We start from the raw sequence: 10,916 nt of genomic DNA, 5'->3' as shown, positions 1-10,916 counted from the left end.
TCGGTTACAGTGGTACAGGAGTCATTGACTATGTAAGTGGGTCTCCTAACAAGAGAAATGAACGATCATGTGTCTAACCTATAGGACAATGTAGTATTGCTCCAAATGTTTGTTTGCATTCCTTTAGAGGTCCGTTTTTGCGTTAGCACGATCGCGAATTAGCATCTTTCCGCTAACTCGTTAGCCTGCCCAGTACTTGTTAACATGCTACACGCACACATGCATAATATTTATACAAAGTTTTCTGTATGTAAGTTATACTATTAATGTATTTCTTACATGTTTGAAACAATTATTTAATGTTCTAATAATAAAATATGCACAAATGGTTTCATACACATTTATTGACAAAAAAAAATTACAGACGAGAGGGTGACGGTACTTCGCGGATTTCACTTACCGCGGGTGGTTTTTGGAACCAATTATCCGCGATAAACGAGGGATTATATATACACTGCTAAAAAAAAATTAAAGGAACACTTTGAAAACACATCAGATTTCAATGGTGAAAAAAAAAGTTGGATATCTATACTGATGGACAGTTTAATATCTCAGGAACAAAAGGATTCCACGTCTTTTGAAGGAAATAAAAGTTTTCAGCCTGCAGAGGAATCAGTATATAGAATATAAAATCAAAGTGGAAAAATAATGTGGCAGGCTCGTCCATTTTGCCTAAATTCAATTTCTGCAATTCAAAACTTTTCAATATCTTGTGTAGCCCCCACATGCTTGTATGCATGCTTGACAACGTCACGGCATGCACCTAATGAGACGACGGATGGTGTCTTGTGGGATGTCCTCTCAGATCTGTCTAAGGGCATCAGTGAGTTCCTGCAAAGTCTAACGAGCAACCTGGCACCATTTGATGGACCGAAACATTATGTCTCAAAGGTGTTCTATCGTGTTTAGATCAGGTGATCGTGAGGGCCATTCAATTGTGTCAATTCCTTCATCCTCCAGATACTGTCTGCATACTCTTGCCACATGAGGCCGGGAATGTCGTGGATCAGGAGGAACCCAGGACCTACTGCACCAGCGTAGGGTCTGACCATGGGTGCAAGGATTTCATCCCGATACCTAATGGCAGTCAGACTGCCGTTCTCTAGCCTGTAGAGGTCTGTTCGTCCCTCCATGGAAATGCCTCCCCAGACCATCACTGACCCACCACCGAACCGGTCATGCTGAATGATGTTGCAGGCAGCATAGCGCTCTCCATGGCTTCTCCAGACCCTTTCACGTCTATCACAGGTGCTCAGGGTAAACCTGCTCTCATCTGTGAAAAGCACAGGGCGCCAGTGGCGGACTTGCCAATTCTGGTGTTCTATGGCAAATGCCAATCGAGCTCCACGGTGGTGAGGAGTGAGCATAGGGCACATTACAGGACGTCATGCCCTGAGGCCACCCTCGTGAAGTCTGTTTCTGACTGTTTGGGCAAAAACATTCACACCAGTAGTCTGCTGAAGGTCATTCTGTAGGGCTCGGGCAGTGCTCAACCTGTTCCTCCTTGCACAAAGCAGCAGATATCGGTCCTGCTGATGGGATGAGGACCGTCTACGGCCCTGTGCAGCTCTCCTAGAGTAACTGACTGTCTCCTGGAATCTCCTCCATGCTCTGGAGATTGTACTGGGAGACACATCAAATCTTCTTGCAACAGCACGGATGGATGTGTCATCCTGGAGGAGCTGGAAAATCTGTGCAACTTCAGGAGGGTTAAGAAATCGCCTCATGCTTCCAGTCGTGATAATGACTCTTGCTAAAGCCAACACTTGTGGAAAAACTGTTAAAAAAGATCAAGAGGGAGGAGCTTGAAATGGCCTCCACCTGCAAAACCAGTCCTGTTTTGGGGACCATCTCGTTGTTGCCCCTCTAGTGTACCTGTTGTTAATTCCATCAACACCAATACAGCTGAAAGTGATTAATAACCCCCTCTGCCACGTGCCTGACCAAAACCTTATCAGAAAATTCAGAAAAGTGTAATTTAATTAATATATATATATATATATATATATATATATATATATATATATATATATATATATATATATAAAAGGAACAGTTTTTTATCAGGGTATGGCATGGATTAAATTGCACTTTTCAGATTTTTATATATATATATATATATATATTATATATATATATATATATATATTATATATATATATATATAATATATATATATATATATATATATATATATATATATATATAATGTATATGTATTACATATACATTACATATAATGTATATGTAATATACATATAATGTATATGTATTACACACACACACACACACACACACACACACACACACACACACACACACACACACACACACACACACACACACACACACACACACACACACACACACACACACACACACACACATGGCACACATATATATATATGTTGATTTGAGTGAAACCAATCTATTTTCAAATAGTCACAACTATAGAAACAACTTCATTTTTTTAAATGAAAGAACAGAGTCTAACCTTTAATTTGGTTACCACCATGTTTACATCGCCATAGCATACAATATTCTGTCGGCCTTGAAAGATGACTGAACAAGCTCAAAATTGGCCCGTATTTCAGGGGTTGTCACATTTTCTAATAATTCTTGTTGGCATTGAAAGAGTTAATACCACAAAAACCTTTTGAACATGGTTGTGTAGACTCTTGATTGCCATTCGATTCGTTGCTCTTGTCTGTTCGTTTTTACTCTTTGTGCTATTTGATGTGAGTGTTGTGTACTGTCTCGTCACCGTGGGACGGTGGGAAACGCAATTTCGATCTCTTTGTGTGCCTGGCATGTGAAGAAATTGACAATAAAGCGGACTTTGACTTTGATTATATGATAATATTGTTAACCAAAGCAAAGCTAAATCAGTTTTAAGTAGACACAAATGATGAATGGGCAAAATGCCATGGGTGGACTGCTGGTAATTTTATTTTTTCTCCTGCTAAATATTTTACACTCTTGAAGGAAAAAACAACAAACTATATTGTATAAGTTTGCGTACTTTAGATGTTACACAGAAGCGTATATGCAGGCCTTCGAGGAGAAGTCAGAATGAAAGACACAAAAAAAGTGTTGTGGTTGTTTTTGCATTTCATCCCCAGCAGGAGCTGAACTGTGACCCTCTGGCCCCCAAGCATAAGTCCTACTAGATGAGCTATTCAAGATTCAAGAAGAATTTATTCGCCATGTTTGAGCGTGCCAAACAAGGAATTGCAACCCATATGAAAATAGTTTTGCAATCATGGTCCTCAAGGGGTAGTTTTCTGTCTTTTTTTTTTGTCTCCCACGCTGCAATACACCTGATTCAAATGATCATAATCAAGCATCTGCATACCTTGATGAAATCGGATCATTTGAAACTGGTGTGTTGCAGCAGACATCCAGGAAACTGGCCAACTTTTGTATCTTGTATTTTGTATCCTATTGTTACATATGACTCAATCCATCTGTTTTATTCATTTGCTAATCCTGTTCTGAGGCGATAGGGCTGGACCGTCTCTCAGCTCAGGATCACCGGGATAGCTGACCAAATAATTAGAGCTGGCAAACCTGCATTCACTTTCAAATTGGTAAAAGAAGTAAACATGTGAAGTTTTTGGACTATGGGGGAAGCCAGAGTACTTGGAGAAAAATTATGTGAACTGAGGGAGGTCAAGTACGCATAGGCAAAGCCCAGTCCCACGCTTTCCACTAAACAAAACGTACGTGTCTGACGACAGATTTCCAGACAAAATAACAACCGCATAATTGCGTCCCTCTACTGTCCAGCCTTTTTGTCCTTCTGGAAGCTGAAACTTGTCCGACGGCTGAGTTTCCTCTGCTTCTGGGCAAAATAATCAGCCCGTGTGGTGCTTGCTCGTGACTCCAGGATGTAGTTCACCTGTTGATAAATAGTAGCACATGAAAATTAAATTATTCACGCTACAAGAATTCACAAGGCAACAATTGGGTGCATTCACTCACTGTAAAGAAATCTCTTGTGCGATTGCTGTCTGTTTAGGCAATTTATGTGCAGACATGTTTGGTGCACATCAACAACTTGGAGGAGGTAGATTAGCAAACATGGATGTGTGAAATTGATCAAATTAAAATTATTAATGCATTTCACGTTATTTTCACACTACACCGCATGAGGTCTGTGGAGAAATTGGAACTGCAACTGACGATGAGTCTGACATAAACCACGAAGAAGAAGTGCTGCATCTTCTACTTCCAGAGTTAGCAGACTTGTTTATAAGTGACACAGAGGATGAAGATTACGTTGGATTCAATGATTTGGAGTGACACGGATGGTTCAACAAACTTATTAGCTTGTTATTTATGCTATAGTTATTTGAATAACTCTCAATATGTTACATCAGGCATGTTCTCAGTTAGCATTACGTTAACGTACCGTTCAGCCTGTTGTTGCCAATTCAACTTTTATTTTAAATTGCCTTTCAAGATGACATGTCTGTTCTTGGTGTTGGATTTTATCAAATAAATCTCCCCCAAAAATGCCACTTATGTCGTTTTCTCCTTTATTGTCCATTTTATGGCTGGTGCGATTTATTCTCCAGAGTGACTTGTAGTCCGGAAGATACAGTAGATAAAACTATGTTTATAGACTTTATTCTGTCATACCAGACATCAGTGAGTCAAAACTCACCTTGAGAACTATTTCATTGACAGTAGTGGAATCTGACTCAAAGTACAGAGGTCTGTAGTCATGGTTGCTCATGTAAGTAATCTTGAATATGGCATGGTCTGGAAGAGGCAAAGAAAGGAAGATCAATGGGTAAAAAAAAAAATTTTAATCAATAAATGGTAAGACACTTTCTCTAAGCAGTATGACATGTTTTGCTTGTCCATCATCTGGTTTCGGCTCATCAAAATCACAGCATGTCACATACAAGCCACATATTAGGTTTGTGTGGTTTTAAGAAGGCCACTGAGAAGAACCTGTGCCTTTGCTATACCTTGAACGACTTCTACTTTTCCGTGGAATGTTCAACTCCAAATTGCTTAGAAATGGTCTTACAGTATTTCTAGATTAATGGTGAGCAATAACTGTTTATCAAAGGTCATCAATCATCAATGTCAACCTTCAGCGGTGATTACACTTGCTGATAAGTTAGTCCCCGTCAGGAGTCTGGAGAGGAAAAACTGTTGATTCTGTGGACAACAATCATGATTCCGTGGAGAACAATTCTTGATTACCCAGTTTGAAAGTTTAATTTCCGTGGGCATTGAAATGACGTAAAATGACCAGTTTCTAAATAATATACATTTGGGGGTTAACTCTATTCCCAAAACAGGTCTAAAATCGAGGCTTAGCTGTACTTGTAATATTACCACTTACTCCTGCGACTCCTACTAAGTACTTCTACTATTAAGTCTTTAAAGAAATAGGCTCCGTCTACCCAAAACGTACAGGTATGTGTTTGGCTTTTTATTTTATGTCAGTGAGCAGTAAGGTCTTGTGCAGCTTCTCACTGAAGATCAGTCTTGTCTGCAGTAAAAATCATTAAAACTGTCCACCAGTTGGCAGAAATCAGCCAGGATCATGTTTCAGAAAGTCCAACAGTATAGAAAAGACTATCAACAGCATACATGTGGACAAGGCTTTGCACTTACTGGGGCTTCTTTCTTCGACAAGGTCACAGGCACATAGATGGTCCGAATCGACTGAAATAGGTTTCTGTCGAATCCAAAACTTAGTGCTGGCTTTCTGATTGGTGACAGGGTCAATCTCTACCTTTTCTCCTGAAATCCCTGAAAGCAAAGTCAGGATTTGTCATTTCAATTTTTTTTATTTGTTTTCTTTCTTCAATTTACAGCTTCTAGAATCCAACCCATGAGTCCATGTACACAGCTCATCCACTGATGGCTCTTTTCAGAGTAGCCTGACTTGATTTTAAGACCCACAGAATATTGTACTTTGATAATATGTATGCCACCAAATCTACTCAAGGTAAGAAGATATTCTTAAGTTTGATTCTACGATTCTTTTGTAATCAGCAGGAGAACATTTGTTGGTTTCCCAAAATTAAGCCATTTCTCCTGAAAAGTGGAGAAAACTATTTTTGTTAAAAAAGATCAGTGAATTTGGTAATACCGTATTGGCCCGAATGTAAGACGACCCTGATTATAAGACGACCCCCTCTTTTTCAAGACTCGAGTTTGAAAAAAAAAAGATTTTTTGACTCAAGTTTGAAAAAAGACTTTTTGAACACCAAATTTAATTTTTATACAGAAAATAATTACAGTACATCTGAAACAAATGATTATAACAATAAATTCGAGAGAAAAAGCATGTTATTTTGCATCATTCAAATCATGCAAAAACTGTCTATCACATCTTTAAATGTTCAGACAGATAAATATGTAAACTAAAGTCCATCCATCCATCCATCCATCCATCCATCCATCCATCCATCCATCCATCCATCTTCTTCCGCTTTCCAGGGTCGGGTCGCGGGGGCAGCAGCTTTAGGACGGACCCCCAGACCTCCCTCTCCCCAGCCATTTCATCCCAAGGCGTTCCCAGGCCAGTCGAGAGACAAAGTCTCTGCAGCGCGTCCTGGGTCGTCCCCGGGGTCTCCTACCGGTGGGAGGAGGTATCTGCATACCTTGAGTATGCCACTAGCTAAAATCTGACAGGTGAGTCACGCCTTCATTCATCCATCAGCTGATAAAGACGCGTCACAACTATAGCAGTGACACCGATGAAGGCGGAAGTACATGCCGAAACATGTCAGGTAATGCAACCTAAAATACCTTGTTTGTGATAAAAGAACCAAAAAGTGGTGAACATGTTTACTTGACCCGCTTCCAGCCAAACTATTTAAAGAATTATTTCAAATCTTAGGATCGTCCGTTTTAAATTTAATTCATCTGTCTGTGTCCTCTGGGATAGTGCCAACAGCCTTTAAAACCGCTATCATTAAACCGCTACTTAAGCGACCAAATCTTGACCCGGACTGTCTCAGAATAGGCCAGTTTCAAATCTCCCATTCATAGCAAAACTGCTTGAAAAGGTAGTAGCGCAGCAGCTTATTGATTACATGGTCGCTAATAATCGATATGAATCTTTTCAGTCTGGTTTTAGAGCTAATCATTCCACTGAGACAGCACTTGCTAAAGTGACTAATGATCTCCTCATCGCTATGGATTCAAACACTTCATCGGTATTGTAACTACTCGATCTCAGTGCTGTCTTCGACACTGTTAACTTCGATATTTTATTAGAGCGTCTTAAAGGTTGTGTTGGTATTTCGGGGTCAGCACTAGGCTGGTTTCATTCGTATCTATCAGACAGGACGCACTGAGTGGTCCATGGCAATGCGTCCTCTGAGCTCTATAAAGTTACGTGTGGTGTCCCACAGGGAGCGGTACTAGGACCAATTCTATTTAATATTTATATGACTCCGCTTGGGGACATAATACGTAAATATATTAGTTTTCAATGATATGCGGATGACACCCAATTATATATGCCGTTATCAATGACAGATCCGCAGGACTGTTGTAATCTTGAGGCATGCCTTGCGGAGATCAAGCAATGGATGTCTCTCAACTTCCTTCGTCTGAACCCAGATAAAACTGAGATGTTGATAATTGGTCCAGCTCGTTATCAACATTTATTTAAGGAAACCACGATAACTATAGATAACTGCACTATCACTCAGAGTGATACTGTAACTAATCTCGGGGTAATATTTGACCAAACACTCTCCTTTCAAAAGCACATTAAGAATATAACCAGAATAGCATTTTTTCACCTTCGTAATAATGCTAAGATTCGCCCAATCCTCTCGACCGGTGATGCAGAAATGATTATACATGCATTTATCACGTCGTGCCTGGACTACTGTGATGCATTATTCTCTGGTCTTCCCAAGTCCAGCATCAAAAGTCTACAGTTAGTACAAAATGCTGCTGCAAGGCTGCTCTCACGGACAAGATAATTTGATCACATTACCCCAATATTAGCCAATTTACACTGGCTTCCGGTCCATTTAAGATGTGACTTCAAGGTTCTTCTATTAACCTATATATAAATCATTGCATGGCTTAGCGCCTTCATATCTCGTTGACGTAATTGTTCCTTATGTTCTGTCTCGTAACCTTCGTTCGCAAAACGCTAGTCTTTTAGTGACACCGAGGGCCAAGAAAATGTCTGCAGGGGCTAGAGCATTTTCTATTCAGGCTCCAGAGCTCTGGAATGCCCTACTAATGGATATTAGAACTGCTACCTCAGTAGAAACATTTAAGACACGTTTAAAGACGTATTTCTATGATATGGCCATTAATTAACCTGTAGTAGCCGATTCGGCTGGAGTTTGTTTTTGCTCCCTCTCCCCGACCCCACTCCCCCCACCCGGGGAGGTGGTTAGGTGACACCCAAGCTGACGGCGGCTATCTAGATTCTCGTGGACCAATTCAGCATGAGGGAACTGCAGCGGATTACCCTCCTAGAGGACACTGCCAGGACAATCGAAGGCACCTCCGACAGTTCTTCGCTTTGGCCTGGACATCCACTTTTTGATTTCCATATTATGTATTTTATGTGCCCTCTTGCATCCATTGCAGCCTGGTGATCCTGAAAGGGGGATCCTTCCATCTGTGGTCCCTTCTCAAGGTTTCTCATTTTTCCCCTGGTAGGGGTTTTTGAGTTTTTCCTTGCCCTTTTGGGAGCCCAAGATCAGGGGATGCTTTGAGAATAATTGTCAATTGATTGTCTATGTGAAGCCCTTTGAGACTGCTTGTGATTCAGGGCGATACAAATAAACTTGGCTTGACTTGATTTTATGTGGCCCGTGGAACAAATTGTGCAAATTGTCTTCACTTTTAATAATATCTTTTTTTTATATATATATATATATATATATATACTTGACCAATTGTTACTCGTCTGATTTTAAAACAAGTTATTTGTCAGTTTGTTTTGTAGCTTTTACTGTATATAATATGAGGTGCTAATACATTTATTTGGGTTGACAGTCATAATGGTTCTCCGAAAGAAGCTATGACTACAATGAGGCCCGCGAAAAAGACGAGTTTGACACCCCTGCGCTAGCATTAGTTTAATTCTCAACTTGACTGCAGTGCTTGTTTACAAACCGGATTTGTTTGAAGTTGGGAAATTGTGTAAAATATAAATAAAAACAAAATACAATGATTTGAAAAATCCTGTTCCACCTATATTCAATTGAATACACTACAAAGACAACATATTTAATGCTCAAACTCACAAACTTTAGTTTATTTTTAAAGTAATAATTAACTTAGAATTTCATGGCTGCAACACGTGCAGTATAAGTTGGGACAGGGCATGTTTACCACTTCCTTACATCACCTTTTCTTTAAAATAACACTCAAACGTTTTGGAAGAGAGGAGAGTAGTTATCTTAGCTTTTCATGTGGAATTTTTTCCCATTCTTGCTTGATGAACCGCTTCGGTTGTTCACCAGTCCGGGGTCTTCCCTGTCGTATTTTACGCTTCATAATGCGCCACACATTTTCAATGGGAGACAGGTTTGGACTGCAAGCGGGCCAGGGGAGAACCTGGACTCTTTTACTTCGAAGCCACGCTGTTGTAACACGTGCAGAATGTAGCCTGGCATTATCTTGCTGAAATAAGCAGCGGCGTCCATGAAAATAAATCTGTATGCACTTTTCAGCATTCACAGAAATGTAAGTCACCCATGCCATGGGAACTAATGCACCCCCATACCATCACAGATGCTGGCTTTTGAACTTTGCGTTGATAACAGTCCGGATGGTCCGGAGGACACGACGTCCAGTGTTTCCAAAAACAAGTTGAAAAGTGGACTCATCAGACCACAAAACACTTCCATTGTGCATCAGTCCATTTCACATGAGCTCAGGCCCAGAGAACCCGGCGGCGTTTCTGGATGTTGTTCATAAACGGCTTTTGCTTTGCATGGTAGAGTTTTAACCCTCACTTACTGATGTAGTGACGAACTGTATTTACTGACAGTGGTTTTCGGAAGTTTTCCCGAGCCCATTTGGTGATATCCTTGACACACTCATGTCGGTTTTTAAGGCAGTGCCGTCTGAGGGATCGAAGGGCACGGTCATTCAGTCTTGGTTTCCAGCCAGAAATGTTGTTCTTAAACTGTTCAACTATTTTCTCACACAGTTGTGGACAAAGTGGTGAACCTTGCCTCATCCTTGCTTGTGAATGACTGAGCATGTTTGGGTAGGCTCCTTTTATACCCAATCATGGTACCCACCTGTTCCCAATTAGCCTGATCACATGTGGGATGTTCCAAATAGGTGTTTGATGAGCTTTTCCCAGCTTTCTCTGTATTTTTTGCCACCTTTCCCAACTTCTACTGGACGTGTTGCAGCCATGAATTTCTAAGTCAATTATTATTTGGCAAAAAACAATTAAGTTTATCAGTTTGAACATTAAATATGTTGTCTTTGTAGTGTATTCAATTGAATATGGGTTGAGAAAGATTTTGAAATCATTGTATTTTGTTTTTATTTACATTTTACACAATTTCCCAACTTCAACCAAATTCGGTTTGTGAAAGACCTGTTCATAAATATTGTGAGGGGATTTATTCTGTTATATTCTGTTATGTGTGGTTGGATGAACAAGTCTTCTGCTGTTGACATATTTGAATCAATCAAAAGGTTTGTCGCTCAAATAAATGCTACTGCCGCAAAAAAAAAATACAAATATGTCCGACCGGAAAGGGAGGGGCGCATTTGGAGGGATCTCATTTGGATTTAAAACTTGCTCTGAGCCGCTCCTCAGAACATGGGTAAAAGAAGTGATGCTATGATGACGAGGAATTCAGACAAACGTATTGCTGTTCCTGTTTAAAAAGAACACAACTGAATGAGTAATATGTAAAAAGCAAGGTTTTATAAGCATG

At 40.1% G+C, this 10,916-nt stretch overlaps 1 protein-coding gene across 5 annotated transcripts in view; it reads right to left on the bottom strand.

Annotated features, from left to right (window-relative positions):
- Nucleotides 1-2,922: 2,922 nt before the first annotated feature.
- mapkap1 (MAPK associated protein 1) overlaps nucleotides 2,923-10,916 on the bottom strand; it is a 54,101-nt gene continuing 46,107 nt past the window's right edge. For all 5 annotated transcript variants that reach the window (XM_085925530.1, XM_085925528.1, XM_085925529.1 and 2 more), the window contains 3 exons: nucleotides 5,638-5,775; nucleotides 4,670-4,767; nucleotides 2,923-3,901 (listed from right to left, as the gene is read on the bottom strand). In XM_085925530.1, coding sequence (XP_085781656.1) covers nucleotides 3,779-3,901; nucleotides 4,670-4,767; nucleotides 5,638-5,775 — 359 coding nt within the window. In that variant the 3' untranslated portion in view covers nucleotides 2,923-3,778. The remainder of the gene's footprint in view (nucleotides 3,902-4,669; nucleotides 4,768-5,637; nucleotides 5,776-10,916) is intronic.

Source organism: Syngnathus leptorhynchus, chromosome 12, assembly GCF_054491065.1.
Source record: "Syngnathus leptorhynchus isolate UIUO chromosome 12, UIUO_Slep, whole genome shotgun sequence".
NCBI classification, from domain to species: domain Eukaryota; kingdom Metazoa; phylum Chordata; class Actinopteri; order Syngnathiformes; family Syngnathidae; genus Syngnathus; species Syngnathus leptorhynchus.
This window is presented reverse-complemented; position numbering and strand designations above follow the sequence as displayed.